The sequence below is a fragment of the Charadrius vociferus genome, unplaced genomic scaffold (assembly GCF_000708025.1).
Source record: "Charadrius vociferus isolate BGI_N301 unplaced genomic scaffold, ASM70802v2 scaffold248, whole genome shotgun sequence".
NCBI classification, from domain to species: Eukaryota; Metazoa; Chordata; class Aves; order Charadriiformes; family Charadriidae; genus Charadrius; species Charadrius vociferus.
In genome coordinates, this window is record NW_009649851.1 from 939,680 (window position 1) to 964,151 (window position 24,472).

Below are 24,472 nucleotides of genomic sequence, written 5' to 3' on the forward strand. Positions count from 1 at the left end.
TATTACTTCAGCTTTTTGCTTACAGAGATGAGTTGCTGCAGTTGTCTTGGTGACAGGATGGCACCCAGCTACTGGTCAGAGAGATGAGACCCGTCAGAGGTCTGAGCACTCTTTAGACAAAGTTTAAAATCAGAATTGCTCCTTCCTTTCCCCTGCCTCAGGTAGTCCATGTTACTTGTGAACTACCTTCACAATACATGAGCTTCAAGTGCATGGCAGTCGGAGAGAGTTGCGTTGGATAGGCTGTATTCAGACAGGGCTGAAGTTGAGGTTGTTCTGAATTCACAGCGGTAATGCAGGAGATTCTATTCTGCTGGGATTTCTGAATTTGTTTTATTTATTTTTATTTTATTCATTTTTTAAAAATTTTAATTGTATTTCAATGTTTATTTGATTTTGTTTCCTATGCAATGCAGTAACTCCAGAAGCAGCACTTTTTCGGATCTTTTCAATCACCTTGGTGTTATCCTGTTGTGTCATACTGTGTTTTCTCCAGAGGTCTCAGGCCTCAAACTTGCTGCATTGTGATATTAGCAGTTGAGACAATGACAGAAATTAAGAGTGCCTGTTTCATAGCAAACAGATGGACGATTGCTTTCCGTTTTATAACCTGCTCTTCTAGGATGCTTTCTCACTGTGTTAAATAAATTACTTTACAAACCCAGAAAACTGGAAAAAGCAAGTCTCTACAGAAGGACCTGAATGGACATTGGCAGCACATCAGGGAGACCAGAGCTAAGCTGGTGGGTCTGGAAGGAAAATGTGGATACTGGTAGGAGAGGTGAAGAATAGATTTTGTATTTATTCTGAAAGCAATTTCTCTGAGCGGATAAGATTGAGAATGGTTGTTAAAGATGGGATGGAGTCCTGAATTCCCATTCTTTTTCTGTCTCTGTTAGATATTTATTCTTAGGTCTATTTGGTGAGATTTTGCCTGACCTAGAAGTTGATTTATATGTAAAGCAGGGAAAGCAGGCTTGGCTGTATTCTAGATTAGTATGCAGCCAGGACTCATGACTTTTTGGCTTCCAGTTCAGTTCTTTTCCCTTTGGGTATAGAGGATTTCAGTAAAGTATACAGTGACCTCGTAAGGTTTTCTGACTTGTCAAAGCAGAAAAGGGATACACCTATTTTACAACAGCTTTTCCAAACTAGCATTCCAGACTTGGAGGTTGCCAAACCCAGAATGGCCTCAGACATGTTAAAAACTAAACATCACAATTTATAAAAATAATTTTTAACCTTTCCCAAATTGTGTGCATGTAAGCGTAGAAAACTTGCCAAGCGCTGGCAGAATTAGTTTACTGCTTTGAGATTCCAGGGCAGATAAACAAGCATGTTGAAAAATCACCTGTGCTTTGAAAAAGCAAAGCTGAGAGCTTCCATGTGTGCTGGATTTTGAACAGTCATGTTTAGACATGCTGCTAAAGAACAAGTTTCAAGGACTGGCAGTTCTGAAATAGACAAATATCAGCTTGTGCATTCTGCCTCATTTAAGAAAATGCTATCGTTTGCTGTGTTGTCACTCTCCAACAAAACTCCCAAGATCTTAAGAAAGCAGGTGAGACTTAAACGTGCTGAACCATTTCCAGAACATAATAAAAATAAGTAACAGTGGAGATATAACAGTGGAAATACCTATTGCATAAATTATTATTAAGAACATCTGATGCAAAAAGAGTAACTGTGAGGAAGGCTTCCGTTTTTCAACTTTGAATCATATTATTTTTTTGAGGAGAAAATGAGATGGTCCTATGAAACTAGTGCACTGTACTTCGGTGGAAGAGAGAGAGTGGCACGCTCTGATATTTCAGTTCTTGCTTTTCTTTTTTTTTTTTCATGTGCAGTCAGCTTCTGATCACTGTGTTGGAAGGTACAGCGTAGGCTAGTCAATCTTCTGTGCTTTGGGTAGTCATTTGTATCTGAACAGAAGGGGTGAAAAAGGCTTAAACATGGCATTGCTTAAAAACCATCCTGCATTTGCCTTGTAACAGAGGAGAGGAATGCCATAAATCTAGATGGGCAGGGAATCAAGCCCTCTCAGTCTAGGTAACTTCACAATTTCCTGTTATCTTCTTCACCCTTAAAAATTTCTTGGCAAAGGCATGTACCTAGTGCACGTTTATTGATCTTGTTTTACTTTACAGTCAGTTGCCATTGTCATTTTCTTGCTGTCTTTGCTTTACAGATCCAGTCTAATTCAAGTATTTAGGATCCGACTCATCAGCTTTGATTTGTTTCCCCTTTTTTTTGTACAATTGTAGAGCATAGTTGCCACTTCACATAATTTACTTTGGCAGAATGACTCCTGAATTTCACTGGTATAAATCAGATGTTTTGCTTCTAAGCCGTAAAAGCACAGTTCAACCGCAGTCAGCTGAGTTTCTGTGTACTTCTCTTCATGAACCAACTGCAAAGACCCAGAGGTCTGAAGGGGTTTTATACACAGCAGTTCACCACAGCAGTCTTGCGAATGCATCCCATGATTGTTATCATTAACTCAGTACTTCTTGGGAGCACAGAAACTAGAGCTTTTAAAAACAGCAGACAGAGCTTGATCTTATTTTTTTTGTTTGCTTGTTTCACAGTCCTAATGGCTTATCATTTTGTAACTAGTTCTGATATGGTCTCAATTTTTATTTAAATGGAAACTATCAAAAATCCTTGGGAGGGAGAGGAAGTCAGAATTACAAACAGAACAATAATTGGTGTTTCTATTTTTGTTCTATCTTTAAACATTTTGTGATATTCATCCACTTTGATTTTATTGCCTCATTCTCTCTAAATGCTGGAGCATTTCCATCACTAGCACATGTTCATGAGAGTGAGCCTATTTCAAACAGTCTTACAATGCAAATTCACTTTTCAGTTTGGAAAGTATTTTATGTCCTGTTTTTGTCACAATCCCAAAGTCAACAATAAAGGGAGGAGGTTATCTGGAATGGGTTAAGTCAGGTCTTAACCCATAATATGATCCATTTTTAGTGTGAATACAAAAATGCAAGTACAGCTCTTTAATGTGGTGAGAAGTTACACTTGCATAGGAGAAAATTTTGAAAATCCAAGAATCCAATAAGTTATATCTTGTTCTCTGAGTTAATTATTTCACTTGCCTTTCAACTATTTGGAGGCTTATACCGGTTGAAGATCTGGACATAGATAAGCTCACCTATGCACACAATAAAATCCCCAGGATTTAGGGGTTTTTCAACATTCAGTTATAAAGATAATTTCATTTTTTTCATTCTGATGTCTGAACACATCCATTTTGTTTGCTCAGTAGTCAAAAAGACTAACAATGCCAGAAAGGTGTGGGCTTTACCATTCTTTCCAATGGAGTGTTAACAATGGATATCTGAATTAGTGCTTAAAATGACTATTTATGTGCAATCTTTTGCTTGAGAGAGGTTCTTTATTTAAAGAAGTGAAGATCATCATTGTCCTGGTTTGAGATAAAACAGAACCAATCAAATCATAAAATGCTGTTCATTTGTAGTGTTATATGAAATAATTTGAAAGTTGGTAGCTGAGCATTTGCTAGCATTCTCTCTTACAAATTTTTAGAGAATTTTGTAGTTACATCCTCAGTTACCTGAAATCAGGGCAGCTTTAGTGTCCATATTGAAAATTAGTTTTGCTGCTCTTGCGAGGAGAAATGTGTTGCTTTTGTTTTGTTTCAGATCTCTTTAAATATTGGCTAGAGCAATGAGAAGCCTCTAGTCTTGTGCGGCAGGCCAAATCTGCTCAATACACAAACTAACATGCTTATGGTCACAACTAATTCTGACATTATTATCATTACTCTGATACAGGTTAGGTTGTCCTGATGAACTGGCACAATGCCCCGAGAAAAATCAGGGATAAGCAGAAAACCTAAATAAAATGCTAAGGAAGCAATATTTTCCTTGTAAAAGGGGGGAGAAAGTCCTGAGGAATAAAACCAGCGCTGTGTGACTTTGCGTGAGCTCACCACAAATCAGTGTTACTGTGAAATGATGGGATCTCATCAACAGGAGCCTGGAAAGACCCAATACCTTTTTGTCAACATGTTTCTTGCTCTTTTTTCAGTAAATGGGCTCCCCAGCATGAGCATGTTGAAATGGGAAATTCCCTGGATCAGAGTGCCAAAAACTGTCTTATTATTCTGTAAGTGTTGGTTTAGGCAGGGCAGACGGGATTTGCAAAACTGAAAGATCACTGAGCAGCTTCTGCCAGTTTATCTTTGCTCCACACAGGATGATCTGTGGAGTCACTCCTGACGCTTCAGGAGAACTAAAACAGTGCTGTGGAGTCTGAGCTGCTTAGCTCAGAGGTCAGAGCAGGGCAGTGGGAGTTAGGAGTCCTGTAACTCTTTCAAAGCAAGTCACTTAGTCACCCTCCAGTCACCTTTAATCCCTGGTCTGAAATGCAACTCAATATTGTTATTAGTGTTTATAAAAAGTGTGTGGATCATGGATGCAAACTCCTCAATAAATACACATTCTTATTATCCACCGTACTCTGATTTCCAAAAGACTTATAAAGCCAACTCTTTGGCCACCATTCTGACTGCCTCCTGTTGTTGAAAGCTATCTTGTGAAGTTGTGGGAGTTGTCTGCACTCATTTCTCCTCTTTTCTGGAGTTGATGTTTGGCAATGGAAGCAGTAGGAGCTGTGCTTCTGCTCAACTGGATCGAAAGGCCAGGCTCACTGCTTTTGGTACTGATTTTGTGTTGCCCTTCTGAGACATCTCCAGGAATTAAATTCTCCCTCTTCTACACACAGCCAAGCGTTAGCACCCACATTTTGCAGGTAGAAGATTGGTGTCTTGTCCAAAATCAGAGACTTTCTGACTTTTGGGTCAGATACGGGGTGAGGGCTCAGGCATTTATGGCAGCGAGAACCAGCCCTTCTCCATCACCATAGATTTTTAGTACAAGTCAGCCTTGCTAGAGGCCTCACAAAGAGGGAAGGAATTAAGTTTTTTCGTCTTTTCCTTTGTGATGAGTAGGGTGCAAATTAGCTCAAAGCAGTGTGACAAGTGATTCTGCTCTCTTCTTGGTGCAGATGAGATACAGCTCCACTGTTATCCACAGGTGTCTGTTGGAACTGGTGAAAGGAGATACCTGTTGATACTAGCTTTTATCAGAGAAAACAGTATGAACACATACATTGGTCCATGGAAATCATATCTCTATTAGAAAGTGGGCCTGGAGAATTACAGTTGTAAATTGAAAGTTTTTTCTATGCCTGGGTGAGAAAAAGACAGACTGGAGAGAAGACACAGAATCAGAATTTAAAGATCAATCATATCTAGAGTTCAAAACCCTGCAGAGTGTGACTGACATCACCAGTTTTCTCCTACTGTGGGTAATTCCGCTGATTTCTCAGGGAACAGCTCACAGCAGCAAAGCAGAGCGTGGTCTAGAAGGCTGGAAACCACCTCTCAGATTCTGTCTGTTCCTGCCACTGTGCATGAGTCCCACCAGGAAGATAGTTTCAGGGTCTGTGACCTGCTTACAAGACATTGTGGGCTGCTCGGCAGGCAATTTGCCTTTAAGACTGCAATTCACTGCTGACTTGCCATTTGGTTTGAGAGCTGCATGCCTAAGGCTGCGTGTTGGAAGAAAATCCTTATCAGATAGGCAATTGGAGCAATAACTTATTCCAGTGTGGTTTGTGAAATGCTGATATTCTCAAAGAAATGTCGTTGCCCAGAAAGAAGATCCCATTCCAGAAACTTGTTAAGAAATCTAAACTTGATTCCATAATCTTTATTTATGCTGTTTATACATAGTATTTTGAAGGTGTGTGTAAAGATATGCTTTCTAAGGTGCTGCATGTATCATTGTGTATGTAGAAAACTTCAATAAAAACTTTTTGCTTTACAATCTTTTTATGATGGAAGATTGCAAGTTATTTAATTATTCGTCTCTGTCCAATAATACTAGTTTTAAAGTCTGTGGAACTATTGTGCCTTCAAGAGAATAATCTTCTAATGGAAGTAGGTTTCTTGGGGAAGGACCATTTTATTATCCACTGACCAGCTTTTGGACTTCTTTTTTGTTTTGGTTTGGGTTTTTTTTCTTCAGTTACTTGCCACTGTCCTTTAGAAAACACATGCCTGAAGCCATACAGACAAAGCTTTGTTTCTCTTTCTTGTTGAATTAGTCCTACATCTTCTATCTGGATTACTTAGATGTACAGTATAACGCAATGTAAAACAGAATCTTAACTCTTAATCCCAAGTATTTAACAGCATACACCTCCAGAGGGCTTATTGCTCTGCAGCCCCAATCTTGCACAGTGGAAGTGTGTGGGAGTTTTGTAACTGAATTCAGGGGTTTCAAGATCGAGCTTTAAGTGCAATTACCTTACTGGTGACCTGGGATTTAAAAGAATGCCTCATATCTCTAAGAAGAAACATTGTGCAACTTCTGCAGGTTATGCAAATCACACTTTTCCCCTTTTCCTCCTCTCCTGATGAGTCAACACACCTTTCCTGACAGTGAAAACAATGGAAAAGTTGTTTCTTAGAGTGTTAAGAGATGAGGGACTACGCCTATGGTAATTTCTATATAGTGAGTCAAAGGCAGAGAGAGGATTGTCAGCATGTCCTTCACCTCCACCGTCCCATTACTGACTTTACCCCAGTCATTTTGGTTTTTATTCTTGCTATTGTCTATATGGATTGTCATTCAGAATCTAATAAATAAGTTCTAACGTGCTAAAGCATTCCACATGGTCTCTTTGCAGGGTCTGTCCCTACCCCCAAGCTCAGTCTTGACAGTGGATTTAGCCAAACACGTGGTTTCAAAGGCTGCAGTGAAGGCTGTGGTCTTTATATGTAAAATATGTTTCCACCAGGTAATACTTTTTTCACTGAGAGCAATGTCAGTGCAGCTCTGGAGCAGGCCTGCACGACATACCAGAATTAGGAGAACATGATCTCAAGTCTAAGCTAAAAGAGTGTTAGGAATAATATCAAACTTATGAGTTTGTGGTATTAAACTGAAGAGATGGAGACAGGACAGACAAGAATAATGAAGAATCGGGGCAGCCCACCAAGTCTGAGTAGGCTGATTTAGGTTGCATCTTCAGGCACTGTAAAGGTAATTTAGGCCAACGTAATTCTAGGTAATTCACTACAAACTCTATGCTGCAACAACTAGGCAAAACCACTCATGACCTGTCACCATTTGGTCAAATAGTTCTTTCATTTGGATTTTTTTGTGTACAAGACAGTTTATTAAAAAAAAAAAAAAACAAACAACAAACCAAACACACCAACTTGTTGTCCACAATCTTCATAGAACAGAAACTTAACTGCATATGCAAGGCATTACTTCTGGGTCTTTCCTTTTCTTTCCATACTGTTTGGAACAGAAATGTTGCTAAGGCAAAATGTTAAAGGAGTCATGATTATTTCTGCTATGGTTTGTATATGTGTATTGTGGCAGAGCAGTAAACCTCCTTTTTTGGCATAGTTTTGGCTTAATTTTCTTATTGCTGGCTCATTGGCGATGAGCCAGCTGAATAATGTGTTGTTTAATTTCCTTTTGTCTTTTTGTTCTTAAAAGTATTTGCAACAATGTACAAAACCCCAGTAACAATGACTGATTTTGCAAACCATGGCAAAATTTTGTTCTGAGGGTTTTTTCCCAGGGTAACACTGAGATCTTTCTGTATAGTTTAGATTCTTCAACACATACTGTGGGCAGATTAATATGTTTTTTCAGACCGTGATGTGCTTTCGATAAGAAATTACTGCTGTTCTCTTTGATAAGGAGAATTTAATCTGTTGGCCACAATATCAGACCAAAGACAAAACAGGTCTTCCTTTTGCTATTTTGTTTAGTTTATTGTATACATCAGGGATTTGAAATGCTGTGGCTAAAATACTGTAGCAGCTGAGCATGGAGGTAATTTGCTTCTGATGTTATGAATTAAAAACTGACATATTGTTAAATTGGTTTGCTCATTGCAGCCAGCGAGTAAGCTACACTCCTTGTTGGTCAGTCTTTCCCATTTTTGTTGCAGTGGGAATCTTCTCCCTGACAGTCCCCTTTTCCTGCAGAGGGACTCCTTAATCTGTGGGGCCAGGGAGCTATTCTGCTGAAGGTGGTAGATGCATTCAAGGCAATGGTTTGCTATGAGAATCTCAGCTGCCTTTAAACTCAGGAAACTTGGAAAATGTAGGGGGTCAAACTGAGGAGAGAAAACTGTGTGCTGGATGCTCTGCTCTCATCAGCTCATCACTGACATCAGTTAATTGCTGCCACCCTCCCACTGCCCCAAACTCTGTGACCGAATGGTATTTGGTGTCTTAGTGATGCATTGGGGTAGTTTTGCGGTGTGCCAACATCCTCTGCTTTAGCTGCAGCCAGAAGAAATTTGGCAAATAACTCTAGTTTCCCCAAGGACTTGATATTTTATTTCTTTCTGCTTCTAGGTGTCAGTCAGTCTCTCCACCACCTCTTTTGTCCCCACGAAGAAGCCCAGCCTACCCTCTCAGCGATAGTGAGGACTCTTGCCGCTCCACTCGACTCACCAAAGTCTCCAGCTCCAGACTGCGCCTCAAGGACTGGAGCAGCCGCACGTCTACACTGCGAAGCACCTCCACGAGCCCATCGGACACTGACTCCCCAAGCCACCCTCTCAAAGCCATCAGTGTGGGTGCTTTGGATAAAAGGTTGTCTGTATTCAAGGCTGAGGACCAAAAAGAGTGTCCAAAGGAGGCTGAAGATGGGGACACGATAGGGAGCCACCCTCTCAACCGGAGCACTCTGTCCTTGGGCACTGCTACCAATTTGAGGAACCTCTCCCTCAGCCGGGCGAGTGTCCGCTCCCAGGCACTGGACATCAGGCAGAAGATCACAGAATGGGAGTGCCGCCGGGAGCCGTCCCCCAGGATGAGCGCGTGTGTGGACAAGAGGGATGCTGGGGAGAGGTCGGGCAGTGAGAGCTGCCCCAGCGTGCTGACCTCTCCCTGCAGCGAGAAGACGTTTGATTTCAAAGGGCTCAGAAGAATGAGCCGAACATTTTCCGAGTGCTCTTACCCAGAAACAGAGGAGGAGGAACTGCAGGACAGGGATTCCTGCCATCAGTTTGAAAAGAGACCAGGCAGGAGCGAACCTCCTTCTGCCGCTTTCCTCAAGGGCCACGTGAGGAAAGAGTCCTCTGCCGTGCTCAACAGAATACAGAAGATCGAGCAGGCACTGAAAGAGCAGCCAGGCAGAGGCCTCCCCCAGTTACCAAGTAGCTGTTACAGTGTTGACAAAGGGAGAAAAAAGTCTGTGACTCTGAGTACTGTGGAGGGACTGAGTGAAACCCTAAGCGATAGCAAAGGAGGGAGTGTTATTTTGGGGAGCGAACCAGAAACACCTACTGAGGCTGAGAAAAGCAGTAAGACAAAACAGGGGGTTACTGCAAACTTGGCTGGCCCTAAACTGCTCCTTGAAAGCCCAGCTAATACTGCGGTGAATCCTGTCCCCAAGCCCAAACGCACCTTTGAATATGAAGCAGATAAAAACCACAAAAGTAAACCAAGCAATGGCCTACCTCCATCTCCTACTCCTGCTGCTCCTCCTCCCCTCCCGTCCACCCCCGCACCCCCTGTTACCAGAAGGCAGAAGAAAGAGTCGCGCTTTCACAGAAAATCCCAAAATAGGTAAAATTCAAGGAAATGTCTTGTGCTCAATCTTCAAATAAATAAATGTGCTGTATTTTGTTAGTAACGATATTTTAAATTCTCCCTCTAATGCAATGCTTTTCACCTGAGAAATGCTAGGAATTGCATGTAAGACAAGTATTTATTCCGCTGAACTGCACTGATGGGAGGCACTGGTACAATACCTTTACACGGCTACAGTTTTGGAGTTCTCCAACCTGCATTCCTCAATCCCTGCAAAAGGCTCTAGGTCATGTGTGCTAAAGGTTATCTCACTCATTTTGGCACATAAGCCCTTACTTGAGATTTTTAATGGGGCATAATTTCATTATCCTCTTTTGGCGGGACCACAGATGATCTACGATAGCTCTGTCTGCCTGTTCACTGCAAAACATACCTGCAGAGGGTTTGTGTTTCCAAACTTGTTACCAGAGTAGTTGTGCCAGTTTTATGCAATGTTGGTGATTTTGTTTAATTCAGTGCTTAGAAATGTTGTCCTAAGTTACTGTCAATAGCTGTAGAGGATTAATACTAAGAAAACTATGTTTTATCACAGAAAGGCCTTTATATCCTTCCTGAGCTAATGATGAGCAGAGTATATGGCTGTGTTTCCACAGCAGTCTGGGGAGCTTCACTTGTTTTAATTACATGATTCCTCTTGAGTTTTGGAAATGGTAAAACCCATTCTGCTCACTGCTTAGAAAATTGTAGGCATAGTTGTTGATAAGCATTCAAAGTATGGCATTTTTAACAAGTTCACCAATGTGCATGTGTATGATACACACACACACGCTGTCTTTGATATTTAGTGATGAGCTTTGCAAATAATTGCTAAATGGCATCTCAAATGCACACCATCAATTCAATATCTAGTGCTTGATGTTGGTTCAATTAATTAAAAGTTTATGTCAGCACAACCTGACCTGAAGTATGCTGGGTCAGGAAAAGGAGCAGGAGGAGCCTTCAGATTCTGCTCTTCACTTTCAAGAGACACCTGCTTCTGAAATGGATCAAACAGCTCTGCTGATGTGTGTTGTTTCTCTGAGAAAGGCCGGGGGCAAGGGGGAGGAAATGTGGAAAGCCAAGCTCTGATTAGTAGTGCTTATCTTTGAGTTCTGGCAATAATCTCAGCTAGAGGAAGTAAATCTAGTTTTTTAACAAGAGTTTGTGAAATAAAGCTGACCTCATTTTGTTCAGCACAGTATTTCCAATGTACAGAAGACAAACAATAATTTTAAAATGTTTTGCTATAAATGATAGCCTTTATTAGAAAATTAAGGGGCAAGTGGTAAAATGGCCTGTGTGGTTGGTGGCAGAGAGGAATGAATAATAGGAGATAATTCTTGCACAGAATTACTGTGTGATCTACGGCTAAATGATCCAAGTCAGTCTCCAAGTACACACACTGAGTTTGAGAGTGTGCAGGTCACCTATGAACCACAGTATTTTGTTACAATGAGTTTGTGAGATGAAGTTTTGAAACTTCTTTCAGAAGAGGTACGATTCATGCTCGCACCTCCTGTTTTGTGGGTTCAGTCTCCCGTCGTAGTAGAGTTAAGACAACAGCACAGTTCAGCAATGGAGCCTCAGTCCTGGGTGGCGCTAGTAGGTACAAGCCCAAAACAAAAGCAATATTTATCAATTTAAGTTGTGATTAGTAGAGTATAAGTTGTAGGATTTACATTGTTGTTATGTGTACCTGATGATTCTTACAAGTCAGTTTGACATTGTACAGGGTGTAGGTTTCCATTTGTTTGTAACATTTTTACCCTAGTGTAGTTTAGTGAATTCTCTGGAGTTACCTGTGATTAATGATGATCTAACTAAGTTTAAATCAACCTCCCAAAATCACAGGTCTGCCAGCTGACTTCAAGGGTGGGTGGAAATGCTTTATAAAACCTTAACTTTATTGTCTTTGCTACTGTCCTTCCTTTAGTTACAGTAAGGAGAATTCCAGCATTTACAAAGAGCTTGAGACTGTTCAAGTCATCTAAGAATGATGGTATTTTGTTAATACTAGTTACTGAAATCTCAGTCTCTAAACTGTTCTCTTTTTGAGAACAGACATAATTCATTATATCTACAGTGTGTCGTTGTATGTTTCAGATTGAACATACATGTGGTTTGCACTCACTGGCATGTCATGAGAATGGACTGTGGGTATTTATTCTTCCAATTTTTTGGTTGAAAACACCGGTTGCTTTGTGGTGGCTAATTGAACACTATTGTAAATTGGAGGAAGTCTCTCATATTTGCCTGCTAGCATAGATCCAGTCTGTATTCAGAGGACCTGGTGCCCATGGTAGCTTTTACATTTCAGATTGATGTGAGCTGGATGTTCTCTAGCAGTTGGAGATCCTCTGGCACAGACACAGAGCAGGAGAGGAATGTCACAGGATAGGCTTGGGACCACAGCTGAGTGCTGGTCCACAAAACCGCTCCTGTGATCCTTTGCAGTGTCACTGCATCATAGCGTTGCCTTGAAATCTGTAACACTTGGATATTTAACTGCTTTAGAAAGTCTCATTTCATATACAGGTGTGTCTTCAGTGCCTTCTCTTTTATAACTGTGAGTGGTGTGGAGGAGTGGATGTCTGGATCTGAAATGCATGGCTTGTTTCTGCCACGATCCTGATGTACATAACATGGACCTGGATATTCTTCAGACTGGGGACAGAAGAGAACGGGCTCCTAAGCCTGTCCTGGGCCCATAAGTCTGCTCCAGAAGACAAATAGGAAATGCTCTTGTCAAATGCAGTGGTTGTATGATAGTCACTGTATTGCCTGTAGGGATACCCTTGAGCCAATTAACAGGCTGAAGTATGTCCCATGAAACTCCGCCACTGCCATGTGGATGTGCCGTCAACATATGTTTCACTTTGGCTGGAGAGAAGAGGAAAGGCATTGTGATGGCAGGATGATTTACTGTTAATCTAGTTTGGGTATCAAGGAGTGAAGTATGGGCATCAGCACAGCCTGTGCAAGCCTTGCAGCACCCTGAGATTTACACTTTGACCTGAGACCATTTCATCCTCAGCACGAAATCAATCAAATGAATTCTAGCCCCTGTACAGCTGGTGATGCAGTCCATGCACCTCCCAACTTCAGTGTAGATATTGTCTCAGAGAACAACTGCTGGGCAAACTGGAGAATGGGGAGGGGTTGGGCTCCTCTTCTCCTAGAGCTGCCTCCCATACTGGGGCATGTGTGGGTGAGAGGCAGTGAATCACCCCTCCTTCAAGTGTCCGTGTGGGAGACAAGTTGTATGGGTTCATCTGACCCAGCTGCCCCTCACCTTCCTTCAAGAGAGCCTGAACCGTCAGGCCTCCAGCCATTAGCCCTGGTTGCTTGTCTGACCCAGAAAGCCTTAATTTCCTCGATGCTTTGTCCTTTGCTGCCAGTGCTTGACACAGGGTGTGCAAGGGAAATAGCTGACTTTCACATGAGTCTGCCTTTGGCAGTTGTACACTGACCTTTATGCAGGAACATATCTGAAGGTTCAAGATACGTGAGTGTTTTCAAACTGAGAGCTGCATCTCTCAGAGCAACCCGTGGAGGAATGCTTTCCAGAGAAATGTCTTTCTTGAGGACAGAAGGCCACATGTTTCTGGGGTTCTTGGCAAGAGCAAAGCAATTTCTAATCTGAGGACTCTGCTGCTAACTTACTCCATCTTTTGAAAAATGTCACATATTTTCTTGGTATCTTCTCCCTGTCTACATAATGGGGTTAACAATACTTCCAACCTCATAAAAGCATGACACGTTTCTATACTAAAGACTGCTGTGAGCACAGGACTTGAGGTCCTCTAAAAGTTAGTCCTTTTAGTCTAAAAGCATGATGTGTGTGGGTTTTTTGTGTGTCTTTTTATACATGTTTCTTAGCACACAAATGCACAGCTAAATGTTTGAGGGTTTTTTTTGTATTCTAGTTACTAATTAGTTATTGTTTTAAACTTTAGAAAATCCTTTGAGTTTGAGGATGCGTCAAGTCTGCAATCCCTGTACCCTCCCTCCCCAACTGAAAATGGGACTGAGAGCCAGCATAAATTTGGATCCAAGAGCACTTTAGAAGAAAATGCCTATGAAGATATTGTAGGTAAGAACCTGCTGCAGTACATGGGCTCACAGTGGGATGTTGAGCAGTTGTGGGTAGACCGTGTATTGTTGAACACATGGCCCGTGCAAGAATATTCAGTGCTGTCAGTAAAGAGAGATTAAATGGAGGGTAAATGGGTTTGATGCATCAGTGCAAACATAACTCTCAGTCGGCATGCCGGAGGTCTTGATTCCTTGGACCTCATCGGGTGGTATTGGAAACAGACTGTTTGGTCAGCTTTTTGCTATGCTTTTCAAGAACCAAATCATTCTTTATATCAAGGCCTTGGCTTGAAGCCTTGAGGGGTGTAAAAATGTAAAGAACTGAATTTGAGATGGTGTTTACAGAACTATCTAATAGCAAAATTAGCCTCACAGGTCCTTGTGTGGTCAGTCTAAGATTTTCAGGACTCCTGCGTGGACTGTCCCAAAGCAGTTGTTTGTAGCACCATTCCTGGTCTCCCCTAAGTCCCAGTTGCTGGTTAAAGAAAAATTAATTTCCTTTAGCTATAGAGCCATCAGGAATGCACAACCAAAACACTGTTTTGATTAAGCTTCACAAGAAAAACATGTTTCTTTTGGTCTTAGAAGGAAATATATGGCCTATGCATACATTCTTTTAACATCAAAAAAGTTGTTATAATTACCGAAAATTGGGCAGCTCTTCAGAGCACAGATTTTCCACACAAGTGATGAATATCTGCATTGTTTTTAACTTTTTCAGTGTTGTATTATTACAACAGATACAAAGGGTACTTCATTTTACGTTGGACAATGAATCTTTATCTACTGAAAACTGGAGAGCTACCAAGATAGTCAGGGCCCCTAGAGCACACGTCCTCTGAAGAGACACTGACAAGCTGGGCTTGTTTAGTCTGCTAAAAGGAGGACCAAAGGCACTTTAATATTGCTTACAAATGTTTGAAGGCCAGACAAAGATGTTAGAACAAAACTCTTCTTGGTCATATCAGTCAATACAGCTGTTCAGTGGCCACAAATTGCAGCTTGGGACTCTTTCTCCTTATACCCAAATTCTGTCTCTGGCTTGTCAGCCTCAGTGAAAACAGGAATTTACTCCTTCCACTTTCAGCTGTACTCTCCCTCTATACCATTCAAAAAAATGCTTTCAGAACACAAAAAAAATGCTGCTGTTCAGTGTTTGCTAATAAAAATGAAAACCTATGTAGATATTAAAAAGTTTTTTCTGTGGAGAACGTCCTTAGATGATCATTAGCCTTTTCGATGAAGTCAGACCCCCATGCAATTTGCACTTGAAAATGTATTGTGCATTAATTACAGTGCTCATCTTTGCTCAGGACCTCTCAACATGCTGCCAGATGTCAAGTGGTAATGCTTCTTTACCTTGCTTTGGTTTGTTAAATATCAAAATAAAATGTACAGGACTGGTAAGAAGCTTTCTTCAAATGAGAAGAAATCTTGGGTTCAGTAAAACAAAATCAAATTGGGCTCTTCCAACTCATGGGAACTATAAGCCAGCTCCTTGCAGATTATAATTTGGTCATTTTGGTAAAGTAGTGGGAAGAGAATGCAAAATTTCAGATCTGTGGACAGAGAACTTCATTGTTTTGTACTGCTTTTTAACAACCTCTTTCCAAAGCACTTCATTCAATGCAGGCAGTGTGGGGGGAATACCAAATCAGTGTAATTCTTATAAACTGTCAAGCGTGATTAAAGACAAGCGAAAGTAGTTTGATCTCTGGCTTTAAAGAAACTATCGTAGTTTTGTGTATTGCATCTGCATAATCTACACCAGTAGTGCTAGCCCCTGGTCCCTTAAGTAGCACTTTTTTACTCATGCAAACCAGGTGTCTGTAATAGTGAGTTTATTTTATAGATTTACATCTGCTTCAAAGATATAAAGGACTCTGTCACTGCTGCTTTGTGTTTTCTTTGCAAACAGTTGCCCTAAAGGTGGCAGTGGGTTTTTTGTCTATAGCTGCTTGAATCTCCTGCTGTCCTAAAAGCTTGTAGGTAGTTAAAACATTGTCACAGTAGCAATAAATTTAATAAAGTATCCTCCTACCCTACTCCCTGTAGAATTAAAACCTTTAATTCAAGTAAGTGTTAAAACACAAGAAGACAAAAAAGGCTGTGAAGCTTGAGCAATGCTCTAAGCACTCTACTGTGAGACCGAATCATAAAAAAAAAAATCAGGTTGGAAGGGACTCTGGAGTCAGCTGGTCCAATCTCTGCTCAAAGCAGGGCTAGTTTCAAAGTTAGATCAGGTTGCTCAGGGCTATGTCTGGCTGAGTTTTCAAAATATCTTAGGAGGGTGGTTTCAGTGCCTCTTTGTGCAGCCTGCTCCACAGCTTAACCTCCACTCTGAAGATTTTTTTTCTTTATATCAATATAAAGGACTTTTTCTTGCTATCCAGTCAGAATTTTCCTTGTTCCTATTTGTGACTGTTGTCTTTCATCCTTTCACTGTGCACCTCCAAGAAGCATCTGCCTTTGCCTTTTCCATAGCCCCCTTCCAGGTAGTGGAAGGCAGCAGTTAGGTTCCCTCCCATACTTCTCTAGGCCAAACAGTCCTGGTTCGCTCAGCCTTTTCTCACTTAAGTCATATGCTCCAGCCCCAACCATCTTAGCAGCCTTGCTCTAGACTATCTCCAGTCTCTCTGGATTGGAACATAATGATTCATTCTGCATTAATCAAGAAGCAATTGTATAAAGGGGTGCGCATTCCTAATATTAATCAGAGCTGTATTTCATGTGCAAGGAACCATGTGGACTTCATTCATCTTCTGTACTAACACTCACAGGAATGTGGCAGTCATAGTAAACTTAACATTGTTTTGCTTCTTGTGGTTTTGAATGAGTCTTTAATCAGACCAAAATTGATGTGGCTTTATGAACCCAGTTGGGGAAACCATGCTTGGCTTTGTGCGAATTCAAGAAATTATCATAGTATTAAGAGATGTCCGAGATGGTTGCTTCTGCTGTGTTTGTGGACAACAGTATTTCCTGTCATATGTACCATATGGTTTCAGTTTTCCAGTCTGTTCCCCTAAATGCAGTTGAGATATTTGAATATTGTTATTTAACCTCTAGTGTCTCTGAGGCATTTTTCACCTGACATCTAGAAGAAAGCACTTGTTATCATCACCAAAAAAAGTTGAATGAGTAAAGTGAAGGCAAAGTTAAGGGCACAATATTAAGTTTAACTTGAGAAAAACTAGTAAAACCATGTAAATTATAGTTTGTTTTTGTAAGAAATTGCACTCACAATTCAGAAATTAAATATAGTGGAAGCAATCTTTGACAAGACAAGCCTTCTTACTCTGTTTGTAACTCCTCAGAGTGCTGGACACAGTAGAACAGGTGGAGATTTTCTCTTAAGAGGACACTACACAGATGTGTAGGAGATCCATTGCTCAGCTGGGCTGTGTGTGCTGCATTATAGATTGAGAATATTTAATTTGATGTCGCACAACTCCATTTGTCCTGTCCAAACAAGAACCATTTGCTCTTATAGCTGCCTGGCCCTCATTTAAAACTTTTTTTTTTTTTTCCCAAGAAGAATGATAGTGATTAAAATGCTTTTCCTCCCTGAAGATCTGTGACTAACAGAATTTCTTGCTTCTCTGCTGTTTTTGAAGTCATAAGTAGACTATTCAGCACAGCCCAGGTGTATGAGTATCAGATTATTAATCTTCTAGCAAGTTTAGTCTCTTACTCATGCAATAAGAAGAGCAGTTTGTATAAAAATGGGTTTATTTCAGCCACATATATTAATGCAGAGAGGTCTTGCCTCAATAAGGTTCCCGTTCTCTCTGACTGGCTCACATGCATGACTGGTGCCTGCTCACTAAATTGCAATGGTCCACTCTTAGAACTCTGTAAAGTAACATGAAAGATAACACTAATGAATTAACCTCTTTTAGAGTCCCCAGCTGGAATTAGGCTGTACTTTTCTTTGGGACAAGACTGGCTTGACTTTGTGGCCACAGCTCTTTTGAGTGCTCACTGTGCTGGGTTGCAGTGGACAAATCTGTGCTCGACCTGGCTTGGCCACGTACATTGGCGTGTGCCTGGCAGTTTGGGGTGACATTAGCCCTTCCTCTGTGTTTGCTGGCATGCTCCCCGCTAGGCCTTTTCCCAGTGCGTAGATCTGCTGGAATCGCTCCAGGGCTGAAATAGATCTTTTAGTTTATTCCTCTCCATCAAATTCCTGTAAGGAGGAACAGAAAGTGTCTGCTGCTGCCCTGGGGACGTTTTGGTGTTTCACTGGCAGTGGAGACCGTAGGAACACAAAGTCTGGGACACCAGCATATACATACCAGTTAGGTATATCCAGGCCTGGTCTATGCCAGAAGTTAGGTGGCGTGCCAGAGGCATGATAGCTGTCAGTGCCAGAACTTGTTAGAGCTGCCTGGTGGCAGGTCCCGGTGCTGTGCAGATCACTAGGCCATGCGTCTCTCCTTTAACCTCACAGTTGATATAATCAGCAGCGTGGGGCTCCTTTGTTCATTAAATGCAGGTATTTTTTAAACTGACATTTTAGGATACAATGTGGAAGACGGAGTCCATCAAATACTCACTGGCTGAGTAAATGCTCTTCTCAAGGAGACTCCAGCAGCTGGAATGTGAACCTGGGTAGATGGACTAGCTGTTAAAGAGGGACAGATAACCTGGGCAAGAGAAGGATAGTCAAAAGTGTGTGGTTTGGGTAACTGGCACAAATTCCTGTGAAAAAGTCTTTCCGCCAGGCAATACCACAGTTACTATACAAAGTTAAAAGTTGAAATGTTTTTATTTTAAAGTTGGGATTCAGCCGTTGAGTTCTGGGTCTAAAAGAGCACAGGCCTTTGCATCTGGGGTTTTGATACTTTCTGTGATGGTAGAGACCAGCTTGAAAGCTTGCCTTGGAACTCAGTTCCCTCTTCTCATTTCTCCCTATCTCCACATCACAGTTTCTCTGTGGTCTGTTGAGGAGACTAGAGTCAGTTGCACATTCTTGATGGGGATACAGACTTGTTCCCAGCTCAGAAGTAAATGTTCAGAGGCAGAGCTTCAGTTCAAGCCCATCTCTGGTTGCATTTATGTTTGTTGAGAAGTAAATGATGAAGCCAGTCAGAATGCTCTTCTAGAGTCTGTGAAGCTCTCAGTCAGCAGAGTCAGGTGGTTTCAGATCGGCTTTAAATAAAAGGTGATAGTTAAATTGTGTGGGAAATCTGTCTGGAGAGGAAAAAGTGAGAAAAGGAGGCAAAATGCAGAACTGAGACAGTTAAGGAGAAGCAGCTGCTGACAGCTACTGTGCCTGCTTTGACAGCTAGAGCTGAAGCAGTCTAGAAAGTAAAGCAATGCCCCAGAAGCATTGCTGTGGGGTCTCTAAAACCAGCATGAATTTCTGAAGGGGATCTTGCTGGTGGGCTCCTGTTGGGAGCATCCTGCAATCCATTGTCCCAGTGGCAGCTGGCCCTCCTGGACAGGGTTTCTTATGCACCCTTCTGCTCTTTGGACCTGTACAGTGTCACGTTTATGAGATTTTGAGACCTTTCAATAGCTGGATACTTCTCTTGACAAATATTTTTTGCACCTTAAGAGGAGTTAGACTGATGATAGTGACTTAATAACTGTGCTTGTGGAGGTATATAATTGAACCTTGTTACAATTGACACCCAGGGTGACTGAAAAGTGAGAAAGTGTAGTTATACACAATTGTTTAACTGTTTTTCTCTGTCAAGTTGAGTATCTCATGTCAGTCACTTCAGTTTGGGGAAAATCAGCTTGTTTACTTCTGCACTATAACAGGACAACTAGCGATGAGTTTGCTTGGGCCTTCTTCATAGTCAGAGAATGGAGTGAAAAATAAATCATTATAAAGCCCCAAACCAGTCAGATTGGTACCAGCCCTAGAAAAGTTTAGATTTTTTTTGGTGTTTGTTTGTTTTAGAGGTTTTTTTTTGGTGTGGAGATTTTTTATTTGGTTGGATGTTTGGTTGGTTTTTTTGCTGAAATCATACCCACATAAGGCTTGCATATAGGTTTCAGGTAATCACTCAGGGAGCAAAAGGCCCTTCTTTTGGTGTAGCCATCGCTGCTTGAAATTAGTGAAGGCCAGGTTGTTGTACTTGGGTAAGTGCAGCCTTTTCCAGAGAGATGAGAATGGATGAATCTGGGTCTCTCAGATATTTCCCAATATATCAGAACTCATAAGAGAGGAGATGGAGCAATCAGCATTACTAAGCAGAGTGTCAGGGCAGCCTAACCCATGTGGGCGCCTGAGTTAAAATAGGCAGGTGTGGACCTACAAGCAAGATCCTGAGCATAGACAGAATGTCAGTGGCTTAATCTTCCCTGTAGAGTCCAGAACAGTACGTCACTCCCTTTATCCCTCCTGGTAAGGCACCTTGTCTCTCCTGAACTGATCAGTTGTTTTGAATTCTGATGTAAATTGGACGTAGTGCGTGTCATGTAACAAATGGGATGATTTAGCTGTTTTATTGAATCCTCCATTGTGTGTGCCAAGAGCTGCAGAAATGATGACTGAAGTCCAGTTGGAAGATGTTCCAGCTTGACATTGCTTTCAAATTAGAACATTTGCAAATTTCTTCCAGTAAATGTGGAAAAAGGTTAGAAAGACAGCGAGCTGATCTTTCCAGTAAAATACCATCATCACATGCCACATTATTGCTTGTCATGCTTTCGTATTGCATTATTGTCTGTCATATTATCATCTCACATCAAAAGGGCTGTACTGGGAGAAACTGGAATTGCTGGGCTGCTGTGAAGCTGAAGCAAACTTGGAGAGACTGCACCTCTGCCAGCAGCACTGTGCTAGTTTCTTCTCTGAAAACATTTGGGGTGTTTAGTCAGACCCTTACCAGGAGGTCTCTGCATTATTAGTCAAAGACAGAGCTAGGATTGATACAAAATGATGGTGCAGGCAGTGATCAGGGAAATGTATGTTCCTGCCTTCTTCCATGCCCCTTGTCTGCCTCTGACAGTCTAAAAAGCATGTGAGTTCTTGGAAAGTGTAATTGTGGCAATTTTAATAACAGACAGTGTAGGGTAATGGCAGCCAGAGCACATTAAATCAAACAGTATCCATATGGGCCCATGAAAGAAAGGCCAAATACTCTAGCTGTCTGATCCTATCGATGATCAGGTTGCTGCTTTGTTGCTACATTGGGATACATGGTTTTCAGTTATTTTTAATAATCATCTTGTGCTTTATTTAGACTCCCATTTTTCTCTGTGAGGTCTGTCTCACAGCTATACCATCCACTACAGATTTTGACAGTTATGTCAGCTTTTGACAGTTATGTCAGCTTTATTGCCTGGTTTTCTAGTCAATACTGCACGTTGCTAAAACAGAGAGGAAAATGACCATGAGACTGCTCTCCCAAAGGTTAAATTCACAGAGACTGTGTTGAGGTCAGCAGGGTTAGACCTCTGTGAAGTGCAAGCAGTTTAGGCATGCTGATGCTGTACTGTGCTAACTATTGCTCATCAGATGTTTTCATGCATATAATTTTTGACTGAGTGTTAAATGGATGATTTTGGGGGGTAAAATTTCTTATTTGTTTATCAGCCATGCTTATCCTTCTCCATCTAATGCTTTGCTATGATTACAACTCTAAGCTCTTGCAGTCGCTGCGGAGATAGCAAGGAGCTGAAAGTATCTGCAGTGTTTCTTCTGCTTATTGCAAGGGAAAGCGAAACTGGAAAAGTTCAGGAAGCACAGGCTGTTGCCTACAAACTCCATGGCCCAGGGCTCAAAAGGCTGGTAGCATTTTAGGCTTGCCGCTCTGCATGTTGCAGATGCTCTGCTACTTTTCTGAGAACGTGGTACTGATACACAGGGTGGTAGGATTATAATCAAGTAATGGTCTATAACTTAGTACTGTTCAGCAATAGCTTTTCAAAGCAGCTATAATGTGTCTTAGCTGTAATTTGATATTGAAACAGCTCCTCTTTCTACAGATTCCTGGGGTAAATTCCTTAGCTGAGATGCACAGTGGCAGCTTCTCTGCTGTTGAAAGAGCTCATCTATGCACTGAAGATCTAAGCTCAGATACTTTATGAGAGTGTGGAGATTTTGTGGTTTTCATCCATTTGATCTGAACATGCTCATAAACATCCCAGTGGCTGAGTTTTCCTTCAGCACTGGTGGTATGAATCTGTGTTTGTGTAATTTTATGAATAAAATGAGCAATGCATATGCAGAACACACCTGGATTCTCACCATTGAGCAGTTCTTTGGACTTAAGTGCCCAGAGATGCTGGGAAGCTCTAAGTCTGCACAGCGCATGGATCCCATGCTGTTTGTTCCCTCATGCAGTGCTTGCACTGAGAGGTTCATTCTCATTGCGTCCTCTTCAAGGGCAGCAAAACAGAATTCCCCAACCAACCTTCTCTGCTCACGTCTTCCTTGCCTGGTTGTATTTTATCTTAATCTTCTGCAAGAGCTTGTGTGCACCAGAAGTGCGTGAGCTGGATGAATTGGGCTATATCTACAACTGAACAGAGGTCATGGGCAGAGGGCCAAAAAAGGTAGTTCAAGAATTTGTAGGTGCCATCAGAGGGATTATGTGTGGAAAGGAGTTGTTATTGCGCCCTGTGTCTGTTGTTACAGAAACACTGCAAAAGGTTCAGGGGGTATCTGCCACAAGCATCAGAGGTTTTTACAGACTGCTTACTTGGGTACTTCTACTTGTCTGTTACTCAGTTCTCATTCTGCCTATCTGGGCCTCTTTTTCTGGCCATTTATTGCCACTATTTCCAGTTCCTTGCCTCTGGAGGTGCATGCTGCTTTTTCCCAAGTCTCTCCTGGGATGGCAGCTGAAGCATTCATCTCCTAGTTAATTATAATGCAAAATACATTAATTGCCCTATATTCTGTGCACATGCTGTGTTATGCAGGAAATACAAACTCTGCCATTTGTGAGGTGCTAACTCTGCCTAACTCAGCCCTACAGCTCAGGGGCCTGGGCTTTTCTTGTAGCCAGCAAGGAAGGCGGTAGGTTCCTAACTTCGGCATTCGGCATCACCCTCTGGAGACCATATCTCCTCTGTGAGCATTGGCTCCTAATTTAGGCACCCAAGTTAACATAAGTTGATGAGCCCTTTCCCTTACTGTATACCTGCTGTTCGTTTCTTCTTGCTTCCTGGTGGTGGGAAAGTTATAATCAGCACTCAGTGAATCACTTCATTCCTCTGATAATTATTTCTCCCATCTAGAAAGAAATGATGCATTTCCCCGCTCTCTGCCATTTATAGAGAAGTGTCTGCCTGCATTTTTTTTCCCCCTCAGCCTTACTTTTCACTCCTTTCTCAGTGTGAGGCAGGCTTGCTGAGTCTCCCTCTGCTTCCCATTTGCCACGTGTGAGAGGCTGAGCAGAGGAACACTGTGTGCTGCCTCAGGACTCGGCGGGGCTGACTCACAGAGCATCACGGAGTAAGGAATTGCAACCGCTGGAGGAAACTCATTGATGCTTAAGCTCAAGGCACTGTATTCCTCAGGACTTTTCTAAAGATCGCTGGTTATTTTATCTTTTTTTTTTTTTTTCTTTCCCCTGTGGACCAATCATTAAGTTGCCTGTGAGGTCTTCTGAAGATAAATATCATGTAGATAAATGTCCTGTGTTAACTCAGCAATTCGGTATGTAGAATTCAAGAGAATGGGAAAGTTGAAAAAAAATGTGTATAAAGGGAACTGATCTGGGAGCAGGGTCGGTGATTAGAGACAGTATTTGCCAAAGGCTTGCTATTTTGTGTGACCATATGCATTCTGGGGGTCTGATTCAGCTTCCTTTGAAGTCTACTGTTGTCTGTACGGCAGTTGGATCAGCCTCATTAAGACAAGCCTGTTCCCTGTACTGCATAATGTTTCTCCTTTTGGCTTCCAATCGAGACATTCATATGGAAGAAACAAGGATGTTTCCCTGCTCTTTCATTGAAATGTGTTTTCCTTTTGCAGCAAATCCAAATGAATGCAAAAGCACTGCAGCATGCAGATTGTAACATTCCTTGCCCGGGTCTTGGGACTAGAGAAGTCATGGTCTTGAGAAGAAATGCATAGATCAAAGCTGCAAACCTCTGAGCCAGCCCAGCTATATGGAAGCTCTCCCCATTTTTGTGCTGCAGCAACAGCAGCAGCCACGACTGCAGCCCTTCCCCAGAGCCTGCCTCCAGTGTGGGACCTACATCTGCTGGTGGCTGTCAGTTCCCAGGTCTTTATCCCATGGAAGGGAGTCACAGTGCAGAGTGATAGGGTTAAATGCTGCTCTAAGGCAGTTCAGGGTACACATCTTTTTAGCTTGCTTGCCATCTTGCCTTTCTTGTCCTTCCTACTCTTGGCACCCGGGAACCAGTCTGCTGCCTAGTGCTCTTTTTGCATATCTGGTCTTTTGGTCTCATCCAGCAAGGAGAGCATATATACTAAAAAATGGTGGTTGGCTAAGGTTTGAAAATTACTGAACACCTAGACAAATAAATTTTCTCTTTTGCTTCACTGGCTGAACCAAATACTGGGTTCAAATGCCAAATCAGCAAAACCAGGTTGTTTCAGGTTGCTCAGACTATTTCATTATCAGAGATTTGGTGAGGAAGTTTATTCTTAAAAAAAAAAAAAAAAAAAAAAGGAATAGTTGAGGCATATTTGTTCTCAAGGCATAATTTCAAAATAAAAAAGCCCCACCCTGAAATAATTTGATTTTTAAGCAAATGAGAAAATGAAAAGAAACAAGTGTTCTTGAACAA

General features: G+C 41.7%; 1 protein-coding gene across 1 annotated transcript in view; it reads left to right on the forward strand.

Annotated features, from left to right (window-relative positions):
- Positions 1-24,472, forward strand: part of ST5 (suppression of tumorigenicity 5) — a 98,800-nt gene that overhangs the window by 17,115 nt on the left and 57,213 nt on the right. Inside the window, exons 2-3 of the mRNA XM_009890954.1 lie at positions 8,432-9,649; positions 13,609-13,745. Coding sequence (XP_009889256.1) covers positions 8,432-9,649; positions 13,609-13,745 — 1,355 coding nt within the window. The remainder of the gene's footprint in view (positions 1-8,431; positions 9,650-13,608; positions 13,746-24,472) is intronic.